We start from the raw sequence: 26588 nt of genomic DNA on the forward strand, positions 1-26588 counted from the left end.
TTGAAATGACAGGGCAATCAGGGCTCATTTGGAGAAGCAAAGATTGAGTTTCAGGCTTTACCCAAATCACCTCTACCTGCTGAAAATGTATAATACATAAGTGATTAAAATCCTTACCGATTTAATCAGAAATCTGCAGCTAACCACTATTTGCTTTGGTACAAATTGGTGTGGAATAACAAGCCTGTGTATCTGTGATTTTTTTTTTTAAACTTGTGGGAAATTTTCTGGTGATTTGTGGGGGGAAGTGTGGGGGAGGGGCCATTGAAAGGAGAGAAACGGAGGAAGGAAGCAATTGAGACGGAGCTCCCCAGAGGCTCTGGACGCAGGGCACTTAGCTGTGTTGTTGATGGCCTTTGTTCGAGAATTTCGGGCCCTTTGCTATTTATTATTCTGAACAATAGGAAGTGGTAATAATAACTCTGTGTGCGCCTCTGGCTGTAACTGAGCAAAGTTCTCTGAATTGTTTCTTTCTTCTGAATCATGTTTGGCTTCCCTCCTTCCCTTTCTCTGGCATTTTTTTCCCCTTCCAAATTATGCCTCATAAAATTCAAGGCGCTGGCTTCTTTCAAACCCTGACAAGCACTTACGGAGAGAGTCTTCTGTGGAGGGACTTAAAGCCCCCGCGTCTCCTTGGAAAACTAAGACTTTCTTCAAAAGTGGAGATGTCCCCTTGTGAGGGGAGCCGTCGGGAATGAAAACTAAGCAGCCAGGAGGACTCACCCGTTTCTCGGCCTGCGGGACTTTCTTGTAGAAGGTTTTCTCTGTGTCCTGGATCCACACCACGGACGGCTGAAGCTGGCGAGCTACCTGCAGAGGACAAGAGCCAGCCTCGAGGTGAACGCTTCTTCCTGAGGGACACTTGTCCTCTTCCCTTGAAGCGTGACTGGCACACCTTGAGGAAGGCAGGCCCTCGATGTCACCTGCCTCATCGAGGCTATCACCCATGCACTTTGCCACTGTAGGCCCGTCCTAATGGACACATTCCTGTATCAGAGCCCAGAGCCCCTGCCTGGCTTGGTTTGTCATAGGCCCCTGGTTCTCGGCTGAAAGCGAATGGGACCCACGCCACGTGCTTTAATCACGGGCCACTCACATTCCCAGGTGCTTGCTATGAGAAGACAGTTTCATCACAGGCTCCCGTGATGCTATTTGTATGTCTCTGTTCACTGGTGCCTTTGTGACTGAGACCCCCCTGCAGGATGGTGGCTCCGGGCCTTTCTAGAGCGAGCAGGGATTCATGGCAGAGTTGGGACTGGACTTAACCAAGGCATGTGAATAATTGCCACACGCCTAACAATCTCTTCAAAGCACCCACCCAGTAGTGGAGTTCAAGTATTTTGCAGCAGTTTGCACTTTGTGAGAAACCGTGGCGGGTAAAGGCGACATCGGCTGCAGTGTGTGGCCAGTGTTAGGAGCTCATATTTATATGCTTCTTGTTAGGGCAACGTTATTTACTCGCCGACTGATAGAAATTAGGGGAGGATGGCCAAGTGTGTTTCCCTTGCTTTATGTGCCAAGTGAGAAAATAGATTACATATCTCAGAGACAAAGAAGACATTGATTGAGCTCTGTCCAACACCTGGGTCACATGCATCTGTGTCCCCCAACACATTAGGACACTCAGCAAACCATAGGAGCTGGCACAGTTGGGGAGGCATTTGGCCTTTAGACGCTGGGCCATAGAGCTTGAGAATCCAAGTCTTATTCTTAACCCCCAGTCCTCAGACACTGTGTAGCCGAGGGCGGGCCAGCAGTGAGCAGCAGGGCTACTTCGTACCAGGCACACGGCACAGGCACTGCACACGCCGGAGCCAGCATGCATGTGATGTCCTCAATTTAATCCCACAGAGTAGGTCCCATTAAAAACACCCTATTTATAGACCGGGACACTGAAGGGCAGAGGTGACCTGAGCTGCACAGCTCCAAAATGGCAGAGGCAGGACAGAGGCAGGCATGGTGTGGGAAGCAGGGGTGATGCAGATGCATATGGTGGTTCCTTGTCTGTTCTATACCAGAAGTGGACAGTTCCCAAGTCCCTATCTCAGGGGAGAGGACCGAGGGCTCTGGAGATGATCGCGTGGAGGATGAAGACACAAACACTCTCTGCTGCTACAAGCCTAGCTCTCTTTCTTCATGGACGTTGGTTCTTCTAATGAGCCCTATCCCAAACCGCTGTGACCTCATGAATTTGGGGTAACCTCCATCATGGGGACTTTGTTTTGGCTTGCCTTCCTGTGGTTTATTTTTGGCACCAGAACCCAACAGACATTTTTTCCTTTCCTAGATTTTGATTGCCAGAGAAAAAGAGAACAAAAGTTCAGTCAAGGGGCTGGGGAGATGGCTCGTTAAGAAAGGCTTGCTGTGCAAGCATGAGGACCCTGCGCTTGGATCCCCAGCCCCTAGGAGGGAGGTTACATAGTGCTTTGTGTATCTCAGTGCTGGGAGCTGGAGACAGAAGGATCCCTGGGGTCTGTTGCCTAAGCTGTCCAGCCAAAGCAGGCGGATCAGTTTCAGTGAGAGACCCTGTCTTAAAAAACAAGGTGGTGCAGACCACAGGAAGCTCAAGAAGAAGGATGACCAAAATGTGGATGCTCCCAATCCTTCTTTTTTTTTTTTGTTCTTTTTTTCGGAGCTGGGGACCGAACCCAGGGCCTTGTGCTTCCTAGGTAAGCGCTCTACCACTGAGCTAAATCCCCAGCCCCCCAATCCTTCTTAAAAGGGGAAAAATATCCAGAGGAGGGGATATGGAGCAAAGTTTAGGGCAGCAACTCAAGGAATGGCCATTCAGAGCCTGACCCGCATGTGGCCCATATATATATAGTCACCAAAACTGGATAAGATTGATGAAGCTAGAAAATGCATGCTGAAAGGGACCAGATATAGATCTCTCCTGAGAGACACATCCAGAGCACGTCCAATACAGAGGTCAATGCTAGCAGCAAATCACCAAACAGAATAGGACCCCTTTAGGGGGAATTAGAGGAATTATTGAAAGAGTTGAAGGAGCTTGCAACCCCATAAAAACAACAATGCCAACCAACCAGAGCTTCCAGGGGCTAAACCACTACCCGAAGACTATGCATGGACTGACCCAGGGCTCCAACTGCATATGTAGCAGAGAACAGCCTTGTTGGAGCACCAGTGGAAGGGAAAGCCCTTGGTCCTGCCAAGATTGGACCCCCAGTGCAGGGGAATATGGGAGAGGGCAATAAGGGGGATGTATGGGGGAGTGGAGGGGAGGGAATGGGGGCTTATGGACAGGAAACTGGGAAGGGGAATAAGGTTTGAAATATAAGTAAAGAAATATATCTAATAAAACAAAACAAAACAAAATGGTGGTGGTGAATGATTGAGGACGACAAACAATACTGACCTCTGACTCCACACACATGGACTGCTAAGTACATTCACACATACACACACGCACACGCACACGCACACGCACACGCACACGCACACACACACACACACACACACACACACACACACACACCTTTCAGTCTGTGCTCGTAACAGATTAAAACAGTCTGGCCTGGCCCTTCTCATGCCTCTCCCTTCTCTCCAAATCCCAAGCCCACCACTGCCATCCCCTCAAACTCTGGTGTAGCTTTGCATGGCTGCTAGTGAAGGTGGGGGCTGAAAAAACCTCAAACCAATGATCTGAGGAGTGACCGGCACAAACCAGCCCCTTGCCCCGCAGCTGTCATCCTGGGGTGGATATATGCCTCTGGATAAAAGGGACACCCTCTCTGCTTCTCTCTCCCTCATCTATAGTCCTTTATAATAAAATTAGTGCCCAGATATGTCAAAGCATCTTATTAAATGACTCCAGCTTTAATATTCTAAGAGTCTCTAGGGAAGGCTGCACATGCATTGCAGAGAGAGGGGCTGAGGCCAGCGATCCTCCTTCAGACCCGCACTGTGAAATCCATCGTGTTTGGGTGCCAACTCTTTGCCAGGTGGTAGGGACTTAGAGAGAGGCACAGAAACAGGGCAGGATGTAGGCCTTGGCTGGGAAGCCATGAGAAAAGATGGTTAGAGGGAGACAGTATCGGGGAGCGCTGGCTGCCAACTTGTGCTTAGAATTTTACTCCACCATGCTTGTGTGGGCTGATCGGTAGATGGTACAGGAGCGAGCATAAGAGGAGCTGGAGTAAGATGCAGCCTCCTCTCCACACGTCACACTAGCTTTCCTTGGGATGACACAGGAGACTCTAGACCAGTTCTCAACCTGTGGGTCATGACCCTTTGACCCTTTCACAGAGATCTAAGACTATGGGAAAACACAGACCTCTACATTATGATTCATGACAGTAGCAAAACTAAATTACAGTTATGAAGTAGCAACAAAAGTAACGTTATGGTTGCAGGGGAAGAGGAGGGCATCACAGCAGGAACTGTATTAAAGGGCGACAGCATTAGGAAGGTTGAGAGCCACTGCTCTAGACCATGATGTCCCGGCTGAGAAATGGCACTTAAGTGGCTGGGTACCATCTGGCATCAGAGTTTTTAAATTTTAAAAGTTATGATTATAGATGGTTATTTGAGGCCATTTCATACATATATATGAGACATATGTACAGTTTGAGCAGATTACCCCAATGCTTCTGCCCCTCCCATCATTCCTGCCCTTTCCCCGTGACCCTCCCCCTCCCCATGATCCCCTCTCCCTTCACTTCCTGTCTATTATCACTGGGCCTGTCCTTTCTTCTGTCAGCCTAGCAGAAAGGTCATGAAAACCATAGTCACCTTGCTCCTGGGCGCATGAATCTCTAATTCTGTCCTTTCTGTGGGGAAGCTGAGTGGCGGTGGCCACAGGACTTCCAGTGCCTGCACAGCACTGGGCAGTGAGGCGAGGCCTTGCAGTTGTAGGCTTTGGTCTCCCACCAGGAGGCCCCTTGGTGATGGCCTGGCTCAGCGAATTCCAGGCTGGACCAGGACTTGTCACACAACAACAGTTCCACCCACCCACCCACCATATCTGCCTTCAAACTGACCAACCTTCAGGTAGGGGAGGAAATCCCAGAGGCTTTAAAAGCCTTGAGAAGAGACTGGGTTTTATTTTTTGCCTTCTTAGCCCAGCCCCTCTGCTTTGCAGAGGGTATTTTTCTCTGTGTTCCTGCTGTACGAATGTGGTTCCTTACCACCAACAAACGCTGGCTTTAGCTACTGACTCTGTCTGTGGTGCTTGAGATTTCTATGCTGCTGCCTGTTGCTCTTCAGATTTTTCCTGCCTTTTATTTCCTTAACTGGCAGAGAGAAACGAACCCAGTCAGGACTCCTAGATGGTCAAATTTGGGGTGTGTGTGTGTGTGTGTGTGTGTGTGTGTGTGTGTGTATGTTGGATTTCTTCTGAAGACTGTACAACTGGACATCTTGGTAGAGGTGTTGGGCAGATATACTTGCTAAGGAGATCCCACCAGTTAGTTGAGTCCTAGAGCAGAACCCTTGACTCTGTCCATCTCACATCTGTCTTCAGGCATTTTCTGTCTTTACAAACCCCTCCACACCAGACACAGAGAGGGGAAGGTTCCCTGACCCTGTGAGCACTGCTCTGTCTTGCAGGCTGCCCCTCCCACCCACCCACCCCCGATAGAAAATGTTCTTAATAACATGAGGGGCTGTCATTCATGGCTCTTATTTCGAGCATGTCTTGAACAAGGCTTCTGACCTTTCCTAGATCTACCAGTACTTAGATGGGCATTCGGGGGACATATGATGGCTATTCTCTCAGATAACTTCTGGGGGGGACAGGGCCTGAGAGAAATCACACGGGGGTTGCGTGGTTTTAAAGTTGCAGCCTCCTGGAGACCCTTCCTGTCATCATCTTCCCACCCCTGGTGAAAAGGTAGGGACCACCACATGGGAACTAAAGCATGCATACTCTGGGCCATTCATCTGTCACTGGTTAAAAGTGTGGCACACATCTTCTTTGTCCAGGTCCTTAAGCTCTGCTTTGTGACAAAATAGCAGCTTAGGCCAGATTGTGTGTCAACTTTGCTGTCAGCATTGCTGTAGATAATACTCTGGCTCGGGGTTCACGATAAATGATGGTCAACTAAGCCACCCTGCAGAACTTGAGAGCTGCTGTGGTGATTGAATAAGAATGGCCCCTATAGGCTCATGTATTCCAACGCTTAGTCATTAGGGAGTAGTACTATTTGAGAAGGATTAGAAGGATTAGGAGGTGTGGCCTTGTGGGAGAGTGTGTGTCACTGGGAGTGAGCTTTGAGATTTCAAAAGGCCATGCCAGGCCCAGTCTCTTTCTACAAAGTTCTTCTCAACTTTCTCTTATGGTACATGTTGGTATTCAATCTCATGCTTGTACTTAGTCTGAGATGGAGTTTAGTACCCACTTTGGGCTGTATTCCCAGGCAACCTGACTCTGGGAAGAAGCAGGCCCTGCACGCCTTGGCTGTTACTAGTCTCTCAGTGTTCATGGTCACGGTGTGGATCCCATCAGTTTAAAAATGCGTGTTCGGGCTGGAGAGATGGCTCAGCCGTTAAAGGCTAGGCTCACAACCAAAAATATAAAAATGCGTGTTCTTTATAAGAGCCTGCAGATATCAGGCAGGGGCTGAAAGGGCACAAAATACTAGACTGTGTTTTCATATCCTATCTGTGCCCTTCACTGTTTAACTGGTGTCAGACCTGCATATGTTCATCGTTTAAAAAGTATTTTGCCGAAGATGATCCAGGGGAGAATGTGGCCAGTTTCCTGCTGGAATGAGCATGTTCCTTCCAACGCAAACTTGAATTATTCCACCAGATAATCATTGAAGATCAGTAAGCCGTTATAGGGCCATGACATTTGTGCAAGGAGACTCTGGCCTCAAAAGTTCCTTGATGAAGTCTGCTAACTCACCAAGTGCAAGGCCAGGCTGTTTCTACCCTAAAAGAAAAGCTTTTAAAGCCACCATGATGTTTACCAGGCTGTAGCCGGTTTCCTAGTCAACAAACGGATCAATCAAGTGACTCAGCTCCTCATAGCTCCTTTGACTGGAGTGGAGGAGGTCTGAATGACTGGGATGTCAGGGTCTCATTAATGTTATTCCCACATCTTAAGAACTCAACATTCTGTTACTGGAGGCTCTACCTGTCCCCCAGCCTTCTAGAATCTTTGCCTGTCTAACTGTCTGTCTCTCCCTTGGAGGCTTTGTTTACCAACAGCAAGTGCTTGGGTCTGCTAGTCCATCCTCCTTTTGTGTGTGTGAGAATTATCCAAAAAGAGAAAGAGATTTGATAATTTGCTAATGAAAAATGGTATCTTTTGCTCTTTTAATTTTCACTGAGTTATGGAGAAGCCTCATTTAAATTATGCAGATAGTTTGAGGTCATGGCCAATTAAATGTAATTGAACCTCTAAAGGAGTGTGGGATAGTTCCCTCTATGGCCAGCAGAGGGCTCTGCAGTCCTATCAAATATCCAATGTCTCTGTCAATTAAGCCTGATCTTCATCAAAACAAGGAGGGCTCTGTTACTGAGTTCTGAGTCCTCCGAGCACACTGCACAATGGTCACCGCATGCATCAGACCTCAGAACATACTGGCTTAGCTGTTAGAACATGCTTATATCATGTAAGTCACAGACATGAGCCCTGGATTTTTAGGGTTCTTCACTGGATATGGAGAACTTTAGGAAAATAACAGTAAATCCCAACAACTGCTTTCTAAGCTGTTGCCTCAGTTTACCAGGCTGGAACCACACACACTCATCCCTTCATGCACTCACTCTTACTTCCATGCTTTTAGCAGGAGGGAGGGGACCTTCTGTGGTGGGGACCCCCTCCCTGCCTGCAGGTATTCTTGGTCTGTATGTGAGGTGCTGCCATGTTGAAGAGGAATAGAAGGGTTCAGGCTACTGGGGGTTCGCATTCTAAATTTACCCTACTAAGTTGAACAGTACGTGAGTGAAGATGCTTTCTTCTATAGCCTTCCATTTAACATCCTATTGCTAATTCCTTTCTTCTTGTGTTACATTTTATAATTCAACAAAGTGATTTCAAGTTCTAGCAAGAGGCTGCCTTTGTTTTGAAGCTGATGACTAACAAAAGAGCAGAAATGTCCTAAAACTTGGAGCCTGGCTGGTGGAATTGAGGTAAACTGAGGCAGGGGAGAGGAGAAGGACGACTAGGGATGCAGGGACTCAGGACAGGGGCTGGTCATTCTGGTGCGCAGTGTATTGTAGGTGGACCAGTGCTACCAGGACCTGGACAGAATGGTGCTGTCACAGTCATAAGGGGAAGGAGTTTGGATGGAGGGGCATTGTGTTCTGAAAGCCCTGCTCCTCCCAATGTGTGCCCCTCTACATAAGGGCTGAAGGGCTCTCTCCAGGCTGCACCAATGCTGGGGCAACTTGGGAAGAGCAGGATATATATGGGTCGAATACTCAGGCACAAGTAACTCCCCAGACAGGTTTAACTAATCAATACTTCATCTTCCCTCCTAAGTGTGTCAGGGTGGAGAAGCATCCTTCCATCCAAGCCTGGCCACAGGTTAGCCCCCCTCCCCGACACCCTCATATACAACACAGCAGTCTCTGATTCAGTACTCAGGGACTTAATGTCCAGTGTATTCCCTCACACCCTGCTGGCAATGCAGGTGCCCACAGTCTCTTTGGAACCCCATGTGTCTTTGGAGGGCAGTTAAGACTAGTGCCTCCATGGAGAAATGGCTCCCCTTGTTTCTGTCCTCTTTAACTCCTTATCACCAGAGGCAGAGACACAACTACACCTACCGTGTAGTTCTGTGGCCAAGGGTTCTCATCATTCTGTTTTCCTTTCCCTTTTCCCAAGCTGCTATGGCCTCAGTTTGGGGTGGACTTTGCGTCTGATTCTGTCTGAGTTCCTTCTCTGATGTTCTCCTCTTTGACTCTGTCCCCCCAGCACTAAGTGCTGAAGGCAAGACAGAGATCTCTCTGGCTACCCAGATGGCCACCACTAAAAGGTATACATGAGGAAGCATAGTCTTGTGGTGTTGATGGCATGGCATTGTGGGTTCTGGACCATGGCACATGTGCGCTGTGGGATGCTGGTGGCTGAGGAGATATGCGAGTGAGGACGAGTCCAGTGAACTCTCCACACATCCTGCTTAAACCTGCCATTGACTTAAAACTCCTAGAAGCCAACTACACTCACAGGAAAATGTTTGGGGATCCACCTCTCCTCCACGTCTCAATCTGAAACTACCTTCAACACTGTGGAAGGTGACCGTGGCTTCACACAGAGACTTTCTCAGGATCTATGCTCGGTGTCCAGATGCCTTGATTTTCATACCCGATGCTGCACTGAGACATCTGTACATGATGCAATGTTTCCGGTCCCCCTCTCCCTCTTCCTGATTCTCCTTCCTCCTCACCACCACACTGGGCATGCAGGTGCGGGTGTGCGTGTCCATGTGTGCGGGCATGCAGGTATGTGTATGTGCATGTGGTGCTGGAGATCAACCTTAGACATCATTCCCTGAGTCTGTCCTCTTTGTTTTTTGAGACATGGCTTTTCACCGGGATCTGGGGCTTGCTGAAAAGGCTAGGCTGGGCAGACCAGCAAGCATCAGGGATCCTTTTGACTACACCTTCCCGGCGCTGGAATGAGCACAGCTGGCTTTCTGTGTGGGTGCATGAGACAGATGTGAAGCTCTCACAATGCTTAGCAAGAACTTTACTGACAGAGTCATCTTTTCCTGTTGCCCCCTTCCTTTCCTCATTTAGTCAGCTCATGAGGTCAGGTGTGGCCTGCGTCACATATGTGTCACATTCTTCAGAGATCTAGGTTAGTCACACCACCACACACAACAGCAGTGTCTTGAAGTTATCCATCACAGTCCTCATGCCCAGGAGCTATGGAGCAGAGCTGTCTGGCTCCCCTTGGGACTGTGGCACAAGCCTTGGAGAGCAGCACATCTGGGCAGGGTCCTTTCCTGGAGAAGGAACTGGGTGTAAGAGCTTTGTGCATTCTTTGCTCGCTGGCTGCAGGCTAGTGTGTCTGCATGACCTAGATGTGACCTCCTGGCAGAACAGCCATCATAGCCCTCTTCCTCTCACTCTTGTGCTGGCCCTTGACTGTGTGGGAGGAGGAAGAAAAGAGCCACAGGCCATCAGGGAAAAGCCAACATCTTCCTCAAGTCTAGGTGCAAGCTGGTGGGTTCTGTTGTTCACCTCCAGCAAATTCCACCAAAGTCAGCCTTGCTGCTCTCAAGCCATGGCCTGGGTCCTATGGTCTATAGTGAGCCACATCCTCAGGCTTCTTGCCCTTGACTCAAAAAAGCAGGCTCCTAATCCTGCCTTCCTCTGGTTAATTAAGTGCAGATAGCTGTTCTGTCAGTCATGGGGGGGGGGGAGTAGCCTCTTGGAGCAGTCTTTAATTGAATGACTCCCACTCCTGAGACTTCTGGGTCTTTCATTAATAAGTTACATACACAACAAAGGTGAAACCTAATGAGGTGTATGTCAGGCGCCCAACACCAAGAGGCCTAGGCGAATGATGTGCTGTTTTACATTTTAATGGCCGGACATCTAGCATCTCCTGTCCACATGATGTCGGGTTGTGATAATTCTGATAAGTGCAGTGATCACTTATCTATGATCAAGACGAGGGCTCTCACTTTCCTACAAGTTGAACACAATGATCAGGTCACTGGCTGTGCCCAGAGTCACACCAGGAGTTGTGTGGGGAGTGAAGAGACCCAGGCACAAGCTGTGTGTTCATAACTCAGGCTATGAAACATGGAGGCTGCAGCCGGACTTTGGGCGTCTCAGAGCAGCACTATGACCCAGTTCTTCCTTCACTTTGTGCCTCTGTCCGTAGGCTGTTATGAGACGTGAATAAGTTAGTTTTATTTCTGTTGCTGTGATAAGATATCCGGACTAAAAGCAACAGTGAAGTGGGGTTCGTTGTCCTGTTTTTTGAGACAGGTTTCTTTTCCATGTAGCCCTGGCTGTCCTGGAACTCATTCTGTAGACCAGGCTGGCTTCAGATTCACACCTGCCTGCCTCTGCCTCCCAAGTGCTGGATTAAAGGTGTGCGCCACCACTCCAAGGTGGGGTGTTGGGAGTTTAACCCAGTGGAACAGTGCTTACACAGCAAGCAAAAGGCTCTGGGTTTGGACCTCAGCTCCAGGAGGGTATGGGGTGGAGGGAATGGGAAGAAACATAGTGTAGGAAGAATTTATTTGGCTTAGACTTCTGGATTGCAGTCTATCATTGCGGAGAAGACAAGGCAGCTAGTCATATCACATTCACAGTCTGGAGCAGAGTGGAATGGTGTGTGCTGTTCTCTTGCTTTCTCGTGTTCAGCTTGATTTCTTTATTCTTGCACAGCTCAAGATGCCCTCCCTGTCTAGTAAATGGTGCTGCCCACGGAGGACTATGACTTTCTACATCGATTAACCATCAAGACCTAAGTAGTTCATCTCGGAGATTCTCTTCCCATGTGATTCTAGGTGTTGTCAAGTTGATAGTTTGAACTAAACAGCATGAATATGCTGTGCACAGAATGTCTGGGGTAGTTAGATGCTTGTAAATGCTGGTGCTTACAATTCATGTGTGAGGAAGACTTGCATCTAGGATATACACAAATTCTAACAAACCCTGAAGCCAATGGAAGCTATGGCAGGTAAGCAGCAAAGGGGCCGGTAAGATAGTGAGATGTGTTTGCTGTAAAAGCACGAAGACTTGAACTGGTCAGTATCCACTTAAAACAGCTAGGCATTGGTATTTACTTCTAATTCCAAGGCTGGACTAGTGGAGACAGGAAGATCTCTGGTGCTTGCTGGCTAGGTGGTCCAGCCAACTTAGTGAGTCCAGACCAGTGAGAGGCCCTGTCTCCTAAAATGAGGTGGGTGGTATCTGAAGGATGACAGCTAAGGTTGACTTCTGGCTTTCACATGTGCTCACACATGCGGCTGCCTGCTAACCCCTGCTACAAATGCAAATAAAACCACACACCTGCTCACACATCCATCCACACAAAGTAGGCAAGGTCCTCAAGAGACAGTTTGCAAAAGTTGTCGTACAAGCGGAACACATTAGCAGAAGTGCTGTGCTGTAAGGTTCCTTTGCTACAATCATGAAAGAAGGGAAGAATGACACTCTCTAAGGCCCCGTGTTAAGGGGTGGTTAAGGGAACACAGCCCTCTGCTACCTTTTCTCATCTAAGATGTACTGGGTCAGCATTCCCAGGAGGGGCCACTTCTACTCTCGTGGCATTGACAGTGCCCTCCCCATGCTTTATGGCTCCGAGAAGGTAGAGTCAGTCTAGTGCCCAGCCTGGACGGTGTGTGTAGCCACACTGGATTCTATAGTCAACGCTGACACTGTAACAGCTAAGGTGGGTTGATCAACAGGGGGATAACCTCGAGGTCCTCAACCAGATGAGATTACGTCTTATAAAATCTTCATATCACGTATAGAAGATTCATATCTGAGTTCTTTAAGATTCCTTCATTCTGGTGATGGGACCCTGAGGGGCAGTTAGGAACTTAACTATAGCCACACAGCTGGCAGTGTATTTGGTCCTCTGAGAGGCTGTCTGTGACCCTGTGTCATCCTTGTCTGTGACCCTCCTATGTTGGGCTTAGCTCCCTGAAGGTTACCCCTTCAGCCCTGCCGAAAGAGCTTGCGCTCAGAGAGTAATGGAGCACTGTAATTTGTACCACATGAGGAACAGTGCAAAGGGGATGAGGACAGTGAGATGAGCTGGGGAAGTAAAACGTGGGTTTGATTTTCCAGGAGACATACAGGCCTCTCAGTGAGGAACCCTGTGGCCTCAGGAGTCAGGGCTGGGCACCACAGTAGGGTGTTTATGCTCCAAAGAAGCTGTTTCTAATTGTGCGATACTCAGCCAGATGTGGAAATGAGCTAATTTACAGGAGGGCGAAAGGGGAGCTCAACACAGATGTGTCTGCTGCCCTAGAAAAATACGGTGCTTACCTTGAAGACCAAGTGTATCATCATCTGCAGGCCGGTTTTGCCCGGGTACTTCCCGGCGATGTTTGAGCTAGACAGGTTGAAGAGGTTAGCCCCTGTTTCTGTGCAGATGGCATGGACCAGCATTTTCTTCCCTACCCCTGGGGGTCCGGCCAATAGCAGCGACTTCACCAAGGGAGCTCTCTCATGTACTTCTGCGGACCCTGGAAAGGCAGGGAAGGGCCAGTGCTGTTGAATGTGCCCAGAAAACCAGAGGCCCTTATTCTAGCTAGAGTGCTACATCAAGTAAAGGGATCTGTGGCCATGAGGAATGCATGCAAGTCACGTCAAGCCCAAGGCTCGCCTTCTGCCCCAATGGGCTCTGAGGCCTCTGGAGTCCTCCAGGACAGCTGTTCTCTCCTGGTCCTGCATTGTTTTTTTCAAGCCCATAATTTTAAAGGTCATTCCTATAATAGCCTGCCTAAGTTTTTTTGGGTGTGTGTGTGTTGGTGGTAGAATGCAGAGAGACAGACAATGAGGTTGGTGGAGACGTGTTCATTTCCCTCAGAACCTTCTTTTCTACTATGTATTGAAGCATAGGAAACAGAGGGAAAGGCCAAGGAGCCAGGGCCAAAGCCTAGAGATTTTCCTCCTGAGCTGGCCCCAGGACCAAAGGCCACCTGGCACTAGGCAATAGAGCAGCTTGGATTCTCATTGTCCCTGCTTTCTGTTCTAATCTGCACAGTCTGTACCTCGGGCCAGGTGGGGCGAGGGTGGGGGTGACAGAACAGAGTAGGCACTCAGTACAAGATGCACAGAACCCAGTGCTGTTCAGTGCAGAGACGGGGGCAGCTGTCCTCAGCGGGCTCTGGTTTTGGACACTCTGGGTCTTGTCTATGTCTGTTAATATGTGAATATAATAATATTAATTATAAAACACAAGACAGGTTCTTACCTCATAGCCCAGGCTGGCCTGATCCTTTCCCTCTGCCTTTCTAATGCTAGGATCACAGCCATGTGCCACCATGGCTGGTTCAATATAATTTGCCCTTTCCTTTCCTTCCAAGAATATTTGAAAAGACAGGGAATTGTTTGAAAGCCAGAAACATATCTTTAGAGTGGCTCACCATTCTACATATTCCTTCTGGTGACATAAACGAGGTTTATATGGTTAGAAGGGGCTCCAGGAACATGACGTGGTGGAGGGACAATTTTCTGGTGGGGGAGAGAGGCTCTTTATTCCTCTTTCCTTCATACTTGGTGTGGAAGGAGGCTTTGGGTGTGGCTCCGGCAAGCCCTGGCACTCCTGTGGCTGAGTAGGATGGGTTTTAAATATGGAAAAATCTTGAGACGAGCTGCTAAGGGTTGAGAAGAGCCCCTAAGGGTTTATGGTCAGAAGGAAGCTGACCCCGAGGAGGTGAGCCTGCAGTGGGAAGCCAGGCTGGGGCTGGACTCACAACTCGAGGCAAAGGGCGCTTGGAACCTCTAGACCCTCAGATGTCAGAGAAGCTAAAATTCCAGCTAGGGTCTCAGGTCATAGATGACCCTGGAAGAAGGGGACATCTATGTGGGACTTTGAAGTAGGAGATCCCAGGGGCAGTGTGTGAGGAGGGTCCCAGTGATGGAGGCACAGTGTCTGATCAGGTTGGTCTTAAGGGAGCAGCATACATTTTGATTGGTGAGGTGTCAGGCATGTGAGGAGACTGATAGCAGTAGTTGGCTGTCTTGAAAGGTGGATGGGAATTATAGGCTTGCCAAGGGTGTTGGCCAGGGCCAGGGCTGGGAGAGGTCTGGGAAGAGGTGTCAGGAGCTTAGGGCAGATGGGACCTCAGGGAGGATGTGCCAGATGCGAATGCAGGGTACCACTTTTCTAGGGAGATCACCGAGGCCACTCTGAGGGGAAGAGGGTGGTCCAGGGAAAGTCCTTGTGCTTGGGACCTAGCTAACCCAGGGATCCTCATTCTCATGGCATGGTCTAGGGGTTCGGGACACTACTAGCTTTGGGCATAGCATCTGTCTAAGATCTGGAGGGCTGTAGAGAAACAAGAGGCCTGATGTTCTGGGTCCTGACCCTACTTCTGTCTCTCCCTAACTTTACTGTCATCCAGAGATGTAGGGTTGTAGAGGGTACATGACCATAGGAAGAGACCTTCGGACAGTGATCCACATGTACTCAGGGACGCACTCTCCCTGTCTCCCCTGCCTCTTCCAGGACCTGATGGGAAAGTCCTGGACTTTCTCTTATACCCTGGGCATCAAGGAAGCCTCAGCCCTGGTCCTAGCAACCTAGGATGGGGCTCTGTTTCCCAACCAGGTGTGGAAACGAACCTGTGTGGGCTTCTGCCAGAGGCTGCCACTGAAGTGATCCAAACAATCATTGTCCCCTAAGGCTGTGCCTCATCCCTTTTCTGACAGGACGCCACTTTCCACATGAGGGTTCTCCTATGAATGTGTGTGTTGGGGAGCAAGGGGCAGCTTCAGGAACTGTTGGCAGATGCCAGCGTCTCCCCAGGTTGCATTCACGTGCAGGTGGGGGTGACACGTGAAGTTTACACACCTGGAGGCATACCTGTGCACGTGGCTCATCTGTCCTACTTGTGTCTGCATCCCCAACAGGTGACATAAAACTCTTTCAGGAGAGCCAGCTTTCCAGCTGACTCTGTGGCCAGGAGGGCCTGGCAGCTGCTGATGGGGGGTGTGTGGCGAGGGGTGAGGGTAGAGTGCGGTGGGAGAGTGGGTGGTGGTGTTCTCCATGCAGGGGTGGGGTCCTTTTGAGGCAGAACGGAAAACCATGGGTAGCAGGGATAGCCAGCCAAGGGACCCGCGTAGTGTACACTGAGCAGGAATAGTAGCTCCTTGCGTCTCCTGACTCCCATTATGTTACGATAAGGTGTGAGACTCAATGTATTTTATTAGGCTGGTCCTGCGAGCGTTACACATTGAGTTTGTTGACATTAAATCTTGTGCTCCAATATATTTGCGTGTGATGCAATGTGAAATATAGTGCCTGGACATTTATACTGCCCCCAAATCACATTCACGACTTCTGACGTAATGTCAGGAGAGGCCTTAGAGCTTTCCTGCCAACAGACATAAGTTCTTAAGTCAAAGCGGGAGAGAGTTATCGAAGCAGGCGAAACAAGCTGTAATTTCTAGCTTCAGAGCGGCAAGCAGAGCACTGCCTCTTGTTGGGCTGCCCTCCTGCAGCCACCACCAAACAGAGGGAAGGGAGGGGCTTCGTGCCTCCTGCATCCCTAGGCACAGCCTAGAGCTGTGTCTGAAGGACCGTGATGGAGGGACCGTGGGGGAGATCAGGACCCAGCCACAGAAGGTAGTGTGTGAAGGAAGGCACGCAGCCACCTTAGCTTTCTCAGCTCATTGACTTCAGAGGCCATCTCTCCAGCTGGTTGCTGTAATGTGAGCTAGACCTGGAGATGGCACAGAAGCTCTCTTCCCAGCCTGCCCTTCTCTGCTGGGCCTGTACGGAAGTGAGACAAGGCTTCCCATCCTCAGCTGGGAAGGTGAAAAGCACTTTTGGTGCCAAACAGGAAATACCATCAAAGCCAGAGGGAGGCTGCTGTCCGAGCTTGTGGGAACGCCAGTCCTTACCCAGAGGCAAGATTCCATACAGGGTGATGAGCTGTCTGACGTCCAGGAGGGATGGCATGGGCTCTATGGCAACCTGACGCAGAGTCGTCCCCAGGTAGCTGTACTCACCTAGGGAGGAAGGAAACATGGATGAGTGGATGGGAGACCGTGGTGGTCTGAAAAATGAAAGGCCAGAGAATGCAAACACTACAGGGGAGAGCTACCATTGGTGGGTGTGTCTGTTCTACTCATATTTAACTGTGAACCTGACACAGCCTAGAGTCATTGCAGAGGAACGCCTTGATCAAGGATTGACCTGTTATGACAGTTGGTGTAGGAAGGCTTGGCCCATGGTGGGCGGCGCCATCCCTTGGCAGGTGGTCCTGGCTGTGTAAGAAAGCTAGCCAAGCATGGGTGAGCGAGTGAGCAAAAGCCAGAACAGAGAGCCAGGGAGCAGTGGTTCTTGCTTTGGTTTCCTGCCCTGACTCCGGTCAATGATGAATTGTGACCTGGATGCATAAATCAAATGATCGCTTTCTTCCCCAAGTTGCCTTTGGTCAGAGAGGTGTTTTTTGTCTGTTTGTTTGTTCTTTAAAATCACTGCCACAGAAAGAACCCAGGGCATCTTTTCTTAGAGAAGGTTTGAAGAAAAACCAGGCAAGAAAGCACGGCTATACCAGTTGTGATAAAAGGCAAATTACATGAACTGTTACAATCATCTCCTATGGGGGGAAAATACTGTCTGCCTCGCATGTTCCAGGGGCCTTGGCCTTGTCACTCAGAATCACTTAAAGAGAAAAAGAAAAAAAAATAACCATTGGGCTGTGTGAAGTGAGATGAAGTTCTGAGTGACGTACAAAGAAACTAAAATATTGCAGTTTTTTTTTTCAGACTCTAAAAGATTCCGTCTAACATTGGTGGAAAGTTCCACCATAAATTATTTAAGGTCCATGTGGAATGTGTGCCTGAGCAGTGCAGTGTGAAAGGAAGGGTCTGAGTCTAATTTAGGACAAATAGAAACAGCTCCTGTTGAGGGTAATATTAATTTACATTTTTATCATTTTTAAAGGGTTACCAAAGGAATAATATAGAGATAAATCTCTACAGGTTTAATTAAAGATATCAAAGGGCTTAATTGTAACTAGCCATAAATCTGAAGTGTTATTTTCTAACTCATTTAGATAAGGTCACCAAGAAAATTAGTTTGGCTGTCTCCATTTGTCACAAGGATGGACCTTTATGCACCACGATGACTCCCGTGATCTGTTTCTGAATGCACAGTGAAGATATTCCCAGACGGAGGAGGCAGGGTGTCTGATTGTCCCCTTTCCTACTTCAGGTGCTCACTGACCCTGTGTGTGCACGCGTGTGCGTGTGTGTGTGTGTGTGTGTGTGCGTGTGTGTGTGTGTGCGTGTGTGTGTGTGTGTGATGCAAAGAGCACATTCCTGTGTGTGAAGTGCTGTAGACGCCCAGTGCTTAGAGCATTTCCAAACGTGAGGAAAATTAGAGCTGAAACCGAGAGACTGGCCGCTGTCTTGTGCAGGGCTGCCTTCCAAATTCTCAGCATTAAAAAAAGAAGCCCTTGGCAAGGACGACTGTATTGGTTGGCGGAATGAGTGATGGTGGACACTTGCATTACGGACCCGGAGACTCCTGCATTTTAACGAGCAGGTAATAAATAGCAGAATGGTTAATTTAGCCTCCACCAGAAGGGAAAGAGACCCTGTAGCAACCGTTAAATCTAGTGCTCACTGCCAGTAAACACAGCATTAGGGGGGCAGTGGAAGCAACCTCAATTTTCTTGCTTGTGTAAATCCATATTAATATCTAGGCAAACCATATTTTCTGGAACCTAGCAGATTTTATTTAAACAAATTATATTAAATTAAATTAGTGGGTGTTGGTTCTGATAGAGAGAAGGATCCAACTAGCCCGGGCTGTTTGCCAAGTTAGGAGCCTCTCACTCTGAAAGCACGTCTCTGTGTTTTATGGCTGCTCAGAGTGGGAGCTATTGTCTCTTCCCATCTACAAAGTCAGGGTACAGAAAGTTCTGGATCCTCTGTACCAGCACCAGATCTTCTGGACAGGAGAGGAAAGATAAAAGCAGGAGAGAGGGCCTTTGAGACAAAGGGTGTGATGAAGGGTTAGGAAATGCACAGCAATCGAAAGAAGAGAAGCAGGGTGTGCACAGAGGGCTGCACTCAGCTCTGGTACGTGTGCGCTGGCGTCCTCAAGCCCTGTTCTCACCCTGTGATTTCACGCAGAAGGAAGATCTGTGAAGATGCTTTTGGACAATGGGTCCACCTGGGGTCTGAAAATTATCAGGATTCCTGTCCCTATAGGAACGGGAAAATTGGATACACAGAAAGACACACCTGGAGGGAGGATAGGCCTGAAGATGAGGGTGCAGATTGGGTGAAGCTTCCACACATCAAATGATACCAGGAGGGCAGTGAGCGCCAGAAGCAGAGGAGACATGGCCGAGTGCTTTCCTTGAAGTGTCAGAAGGAACCTGCCCAGTCACATCTCAACCTTGGACTTCCGGTCTGCAGAGCAGAGAGCCGGCCCATTTCTACTATTTAAGCTACTAGGCTTGGTGTCCCTGTTAAGACAGCGGTAGCACACAGGGATGGAGTGAGAAAAAGAAAGAGAAGCATCTCTGAAGAGCACAGTTGAAAGCCACCAGAAACACAAAGGATCCTGGAGATCCAAACGAGAACAGCAACAGTGTTTCCATTCTATTCAGTGTAGCTATAAGAAAGGAACAGAGAAGGAAGCAGTTTATCAAAATACCTGTGGGGTGTGTGTGTGTGTGTGTGTGTGTGTGTGTGTGTGAGAGAGAGAGAGAGAGAGAGAGAGAGAGAGAGAGAGAGAGAGAGAGAGAGAGGGAATATGGGCATGCTCGCATTTGGAGGCCAGAGGTCAATCTCTGCTATTCCTCAAAGCTGTCTGCCTTGGTTATGAGACAGGGTCTCTCACTGGGCTGGAGTGCAGTAGACTTATTGTTCTGTCTCTGCTTTCCCAACACTAGGAGGCATCACCACACCTGGCTTGTTTTCCACAAGCTCCGGGGATAGAACGAAGATCCTCATCTTTGCACAGTAAGCGTTTTTTACTGACTGACCCATCCCCACAGCTGGTAATCTAGCTTCTTAAAGAAATCCTTCAGGGACAGGGCGAGGGCAGACAGCAGGATCTAAGAACACAAACAGGGCTCCTTGGCACACCACAGACATCGGCTATCTAGCCCCTGCCGCTTAGTGCTCACCACACATGGTGGGGACAGCTTGTAGCATGGCGCTCTGTGGACAAACTGACTGTTACACAGCTGCAGAATTAAAACCCAGCCTTAAGGACATATGGTGGAAATTTCTGGAAATGTCGAAGAACTGCCTTTGCCTTTGGTGCGAGCTCCTCAGTTTCCAAAGAGTACAAATATCAAGTGATCCAAGAGACATACATCTCCAGGTGAACTCTGTTGCAAGATCACGCCTGCGCACAACGCCAGTATGCGCCAAAGCTTCTAGGACTGGGGTTTTGGAAGCTTCTGGCTTTAGCAGAGGCAGTGAGCACCATGAAGAATGGGACCGGCTTTAAGAAAGCTTTGCTCCACTTCTCACCATGCACAGCAGCTGCTGAGCCGTGGTGTGCCAAGTCCACTCGGGAGCGTCTTGAGTTGTTTGTAGGTAACTGGGTCTCTTGGTGCTCTGAGTAGGTATGGGGTAGAAGGGGGATGGGGAGTGTAGGGTACCCTAAAGGCAACAGCCCTTCTCATGGTGACACTCCACGCTCACCAATGACGGTGACAACAGCATTGGCAGAGGAATAATGGGAGCAGCATCTAATGAGGGCTGAGAACTTGGGGTGTGGCCCGCTCAGTGTTGACATCGGTTCACTGAGGCTGCTGCTGTGGCTGTCATTTCTGTCCCACAGTAGCAGAAGTGGAGACATCCAAAGAGCCAGAAAAAGGACAGGGATTCTGAGGCCGGAGTGGACTAGCTATGTCTATCCCGATCAAGGGTCCCAAGCACTGGACATTGAGCCTTAACATTGCGTGACAAAGGAGCCTGCATTGGAGAAGTGCCCAGGATGCTTTGCATGTGAACTAGGAAGCTTGCGGCTTCCTGGGTGGTGTATGGGCTCTTCAAAATGAGCACGTTTGAATACCGTTGACCACACAGTGGTTGCCAAGCCAAATCAGATGTTTTGCTTCTTGGGTACCTGAGATCTGGCTAGGAGCCTGCTCTCCTGGGCTTCTGGGCACAGTGCCAGTGCTTGGAGCTGAGCATCTTGGCAGGGGCAGAGCCGAGAGCAGAGAGGGCAGCCCTGCTGCTCTGACCTGCTGTGGTGTGGATGATGCCTGGGGTTTTAAGGGAGCTAGGAGGAGAGAAGAAACCACTGGGCTCTAAGCTGACTTCGGGCTCTAACACTATTGAACACTCACTGCTAGACCGCATCATGTCTCCTGGTCTTTGAAGTGTGTTGCCTGTGTGGCCTGTTGTGTCTGAGGTCCCTGCTTCCTCGCATGTGGAGGAGGAGCCTCAGAGACGTGGTCCACACATTGGCTTTCCTGTCTACATACAGGAAAATCAGGCTGCTGAGGAAGTAGCTTTCATAAGGCATGAGTTACCCAGAGCCAGCTGGGGGGCCGCTTCTGTGTGAAAATGCTAAAGAAACCAAAACAAAAACAACAACAACAACAAACACAACAAAAACCCCACAAACCCCCCAAAACAAAACAAACAAACAAAACCCCAAAAACAAAAACTCCCCAAAATAAACAAACAAACAAACCCCCAAAACCCAAACCCTCCAAATTAAACAAACAAACAAACAAACAAACAAAACCCCAAACCAAAAACCAACCAACCAACCAAAAAAAAAAGAAACGCAAATCAGTGTGCCGGAGGACAAGTGAGAGCTGGTCATTTTCATTCTAAGGATGAGAGAGGAGACATCCGAATTGGCTGAGCAGTGCTCAATTCTCCCCTCCTCCCAGTGGTGGGTGGTGTGTTTAAGAGCATCTCCCACTTACTTGGCCTCAATTCCCTCAGTGTAGGAAGTCTGCTCAGCTTTTCTGTTGAAGGAAACCTGCAGACTTGAGGTGGTCTGTCCCTGAATCAGAAATGGGTCTAGGGAGGTAATGACCAGTATCGAAGTGCTATCCAAAGTCCCCGCCTTCTGGCTGGCGGATCTACACCCAATCAGAGGCTGGCGAGGGAAGGACTGGATTGTAAAATGGCCTCCTGTGTACCTCGAGGGCTTTGTTGGATTGAGGATGGTGAAGGAAACCAGGGTTGGGGATGTGGCACAGAGGGTGAAGTGCGTGCTGAGTGATGACGAGGAACTGGGTTTGTGAAAGGTAGGCTCAGTGCCGTACGTCTGTAACTCCAGTGCTGGGGAGGCAGAGGCAGGAGGATGTGCAGAAGTTTGTTATCTAGCCAGCCAAATCTGTGAGCTCCAGGTTCAATATGAGCCTGCTTCAAAAGATAAGGTGGGGCACAACCGTGGAAGATGTCAATGTCAACCCTCGCTCTCCACACTCCTGTGCACTTACTTGCACATACAAACCTGCACATAACATAGGAGGAACCTATAAGACCACAGAACACGAGAAGACTCCATAATCAAAACTCGACAAACCAAGCTAAATTCTGGAACAAACCAGGGTTTGTCCTGTAATCGGAGAGCTGACGAGGTAAGGGATCATCAGTAGATTCTCAGGTGTTTGCATGAAAATGGCTTGGAACAATCTCTAAAACCTGAGTCCCACCTAAGGGACCGTTCACTGTCTTCAAAGGGGAAGAGGACGCTTTCCAAGGGAGGGCAGTGCTGTCACCACACAGTGCAATGTAAATGCCACCGGGTAAGACGAAGAGGTGCTATGTGCCTCCTGTGGGAGACCCGAGGATACACCAAAGCATGCAGTTTTCCTGCAAAAACACTGAACCTGGATGAAACAGCAAAGAAAACATGGAGGAAAACCAATGGAGGGGCAGCCTGTAAAGCAACCCGGATTCTTCAGAAAGGTGCAGCCCAGGAAGGAAAATGTCTGCAGCTCAGGTTTGCTTCTGTCAAACTGGCACAGCTGGAGGAAGAGGAAGCCCTGAGGGGGAAATACGTCTACCGGATTGACTGTAAGATTGATGGGCAAGTCTGCAGGGCATTCTCTTGATTAATGATTGATGGGGGAGGGCCAAGCCCATTATGGGTGGTGCCACTCCAAGGCAGGCACTAGGGATTATAAATGCAGACTGAGCAAGCCATGGGGGAGCAAATCGTATGCAGGACTCCTCCATGACCTCTGCACTGGGTCCTGCCTTCAGGTTCCTGCCTTGAGTTCCTGCCCTGACTCCCCCCCCCCCCCCGCCCCGTGATGGACTGTGAACTTGATATGTAAGCTGAAGAAACCCTTTCCTGCCCAGTGATTTTGGTTGTGATGTCACAGCACAAGAAACTTAACTAGGACGGGAGCGATGGTGTTCTTGACAGAAGGAGTTGCAGGAGAGTAGAGAGCTGCAACCCCATGCACACCCTCCCTGGGATCCGGGACTGGGGAAGGCATGCAGCTGTAAGAACATATCCAGGGCTGGGGCAGGGGTGGGGATGGGGGAGACTGCATGCCCAGTACACATGAGGCGACAGTGTTTGTATTAGTGTTCCATTTTCTGAGTGTGAATGCTCTGTCTGGTTGGTTGTCCTTGACCACAGGAGATGTTTTCTTCACCAGAGTAAATACAACATCTCCTCCACCAGGGTGCAGAATTGTGAGACATTTTAAGCAGCTAGCACGTTCTTAGGTCAGCATAGATACAATTTTAATTTTAAAATCAGCACAAACCCTTAGTTGAAGATCATAGTCACAACTGTACGTCTTCCCTGCCTCTGAAACACTTCTGACCAAGCCCTAGAAGTAAGTTCTCTGGAAAGAGCACCCCGTGAAAGGGTTGTGCATCACAGAAGCACCAGGGGCGATCTGTTTCCACACAAATGTGTGGCCCATTCATTTCTTCACATCAGGTTGTGCCAGAAAGAACTGGCCAAGGGAGTCTGCTAACGGGTTGAAAAACTGGCTCCCGCTCTACTAAGGGACTAATTTTATTCAGGGAACTCTTTTGTCCACATTCCTCCCCACCCACTTAGGTTGTTAAAAATCAATTTACAAGTAGCCACGATGACCTGGCTTCTGTTTGAAAAGTGATGCATTTCTAGAACCCACAAGGTGCCACATGGCAGAGGTTGCCGTTGTGGTTGGTGCCCTTACCAATATAGTCGGAGAGTTTGACCTTCAGAGCTTGGATCAGCAGGCCTTCTTCAACCAGCTCCTGGTACAGGGACTCGATGGTCCTGGGGAGGAAGCACATTGTCTCTGTTACCATACACACCCACACACTAGAGCTGCTCTGAAGTATGCTTTTATGGGTGCAAATAAATGCGCTCTTGAAATAGTTCTACAATTTGGGGATAAATTAGGCTTTTTGAAAACAATATTTTCATCCAACCATGTAGACACTGAATGTTTCCCATTAATAAGAATTATATTTGTGGGTATCTGAGACCAACTATGACTCCATCAGTCTTTATGATGGTCCAAATATGAATTAGAAATTACTTGATAATAGTAGTACAATGGGCCTGGGATTTTATATTCGGTTAGCATCTGTGAGCCATAGATCATTAGCCTGAAATTTCTGTTTCCTTTTAACTTGATAGTACAGTGGTTTAATATTTACAAGAAGCAAGGACGATAATCCTCTCTGTGTCTGTCTTTCTGTCTCTGTTTCTCTCTCTGTATGTGTGTGAATGTGTGAATGTGTGTGTGTGAATGTGTGAATGTGTGCGAGTGTGTGTGTGAATGTGTGAATATGTGTGTGTGAGTGTGTGTGAATGTGTGAATGTGTTTGAGTGTGTGTGTATGAATGTGTGTGAATGTGTGTGTGAGAATGTGTGAATGTGTGTGAGTGTGTGTGTGTGTGAATGTGTGTGAGTGTGTGTGAATGTGTGTGAGTGTGTGTGAATGTGTGTGAGTGTGTGCGCGAGAGTGTGTGCAAGAGTGTGTGTGAGTGTGAATGTGTGTGAATATGTGTGTGAATGTGTGAATGTGTGAATATGTGTGTGTGAATGTGTGAATATGTGTGTGTGTGCGTGAATGTGTGAATGTGAATGTGTGTGAGTGTGTGTGTGTGAATGTGTGAGTGTGTGTGAATGTGTGTGAGTGTGAGTGTATGAGTGTGTGTGTGCGAGTGTGTGTGTGTGAGTGTGTGTGAATGTGTGAATGTGTGCGAGTGTGTGTGTGTGCGCGGGCGCGCTAGATTTTGGTTGTCTTCCTCAATTTATTTCCACCTTGTTTTCTTGAGAGATGGCTTCTCACTGAACCTGGAGCTCACTACTTCATAGGCCGACCAAGCCATCTTCCGAGTCCTGAAGACATTTTTTAAAAGGTCTCTCTCTATATCCCTGGTTGTCTGGAACTCACCATGTAGATCAACCTAGCCTCAAACCCATAGAGGTCCATCTGCCTCCCCCTCCTGAGTGCTGGATTAAAGGCATGTGCCACCACGGCCCACCTGAAGATAATTCTTTTTTGTTTTGTTTGAGACACCGTCTCATTATGTGGCTTTGGCTGCCCCAGAAGTCACTATGGAGGCCAGGCTGACCTTAAGCTCACAAAGCTCTGCCTGCCTCTGCTTCCTGAGTACTGGGACTAAGGGTGTTTGCCACAGTTCTTATATGGAGACAAATTATTCAAAGCTGTGTGTGTATGTTGGGAGGGTGCAGTACTGTGTTGTATATACATGTTTAAGCAACAACCACCACAACAACACACTTCTCAAAGAGGGGCTTGGGCAGACAGCCAGGACACGGATAATTTCTAACAGCTGAAAATGATGGTCACGGTATTCTGCCTAAAGGGTGAATTCCCCATGATATTAACTGGGGTTTGGCTCACAGAAATGCAGTAGGTTAAGCTTGAATATCATTCAATTAGATCCTCCGGGACAGTTTATCCTTTCGTTTTCTCTGTCCTTCCAGTCTATTCTTGCCTTTTATTTATTGGAAGTAAAAGTTGTAACTGTATAGGAAAATCTTTCTCACCATACTGTGGTTTGAATGAGTACAATTAAAATGATTTTTAAAAGGTCCAAGAATGCTACATTAGATTTAAGCCGAATTCCATCAGGCCTCAGTTGACGGGCTCTGTATTTGCTGATTATATTTAAAATATCGTTCCATTCTGTTGACAACTGAGGAAGGTTTGACTGCTATGACAGTTGGAGTGACAGGACCCAAATGATGTCATAGAAGTTCCAAGTACAGCATTTCCACAGGAATACATGCTTAATAATTATGTGTAATGTAGGCATCAAATATTAACATGAAATTGAAAAAAGATTCTCTAACATGTAAAACTACATTAGGAATTTCCAAACCCAAACCTGTATTCAGATTTCTTTCCATAGTTGAATGAACTTCTCATATGTAAAAGAGAATTCCAATTTGAAAATGGCCTTAAAGTGTAATGAACAAATACTGGTTGAAAGGTTACTCAGTTTGATGAGAGAAACAGACATTGTCCTACAATATTACTGCAGAGCTACAGGATCCTAGAGGCTGGTCTTTAGGATTAAAGTTTAAGGGATGCGGTGGATGCCAGTGGATTTATATTTCTGGACATTGAAATGAATAGAAAACATGGTCTCAGATCTTTTCACCAGATAGCTGTTAGCTGTTCTAGTTAGCTTTAACCCTCCATGTGACACAGCTTAAGTCATCTGAGAAGGGAATCTCAATTGAAGGGTCATCTAGATCAGAGTGACCTGTGGGTACTTCTGTATGGAACTGTCTTTATCATAAATTGATATAGGAGAGCCCAGCCCACTGTGGGTGGCACCGCTCCCTAGGCAGGTGGTCCTAGACTTGGCTGGATTTAATGCTATGTGGAATAGCAAGCAGGCTGACTTTCAAGTTCCTGTTCTGATTTCCCTCAATGATGGGCTATGTTTAAGCTAAAACAGCCCTCTTTTCTCCTAAATTGTTCTCAGTCAGAGTGTTTTTTTAATCACAGTATCAGAAAGGAAACTAGAACAGATTG

At 48.3% G+C, this 26588-nt stretch overlaps 1 protein-coding gene and 1 long non-coding RNA gene across 9 annotated transcripts in view; one reads left to right on the forward strand and one right to left on the reverse strand.

Annotated features, from left to right (window-relative positions):
- Window positions 1-26588, forward strand: part of LOC102554789 (uncharacterized) — a 111512-nt gene that overhangs the window by 42420 nt on the left and 42504 nt on the right. For 6 of the 7 annotated variants that reach the window (XR_010054862.1, XR_005489306.2, XR_010054858.1 and 3 more), the window contains one exon: window positions 556-5511. The exons of the other annotated variant lie outside the window; for it this stretch is intronic. This is a non-coding gene — a long non-coding RNA (uncharacterized LOC102554789). Of the gene's footprint in view, window positions 1-555; window positions 5512-26588 lie in introns of those variants that run through there. 7 annotated transcript variants of the gene reach the window in all.
- Iqca1 (IQ motif containing with AAA domain 1) overlaps window positions 1-26588 on the reverse strand; it is a 115845-nt gene that overhangs the window by 11613 nt on the left and 77644 nt on the right. The window contains exons 13-16 of one of the 2 annotated variants that reach the window (XM_017596905.3): window positions 23760-23842; window positions 16516-16623; window positions 12931-13130; window positions 724-810 (exon numbers count right to left, since the gene is read on the reverse strand). In XM_017596905.3, coding sequence (XP_017452394.2) covers window positions 724-810; window positions 12931-13130; window positions 16516-16623; window positions 23760-23842 — 478 coding nt within the window. Of the gene's footprint in view, window positions 1-723; window positions 811-9643; window positions 9921-12930; window positions 13131-16515; window positions 16624-23759; window positions 23843-26588 lie in introns of those variants that run through there. The other variant, XM_039084725.2, reaches the window with a different exon arrangement.

The sequence above is a fragment of the Rattus norvegicus genome, chromosome 9, assembly GCF_036323735.1.
Source record: "Rattus norvegicus strain BN/NHsdMcwi chromosome 9, GRCr8, whole genome shotgun sequence".
NCBI classification, from domain to species: Eukaryota; Metazoa; Chordata; class Mammalia; order Rodentia; family Muridae; genus Rattus; species Rattus norvegicus.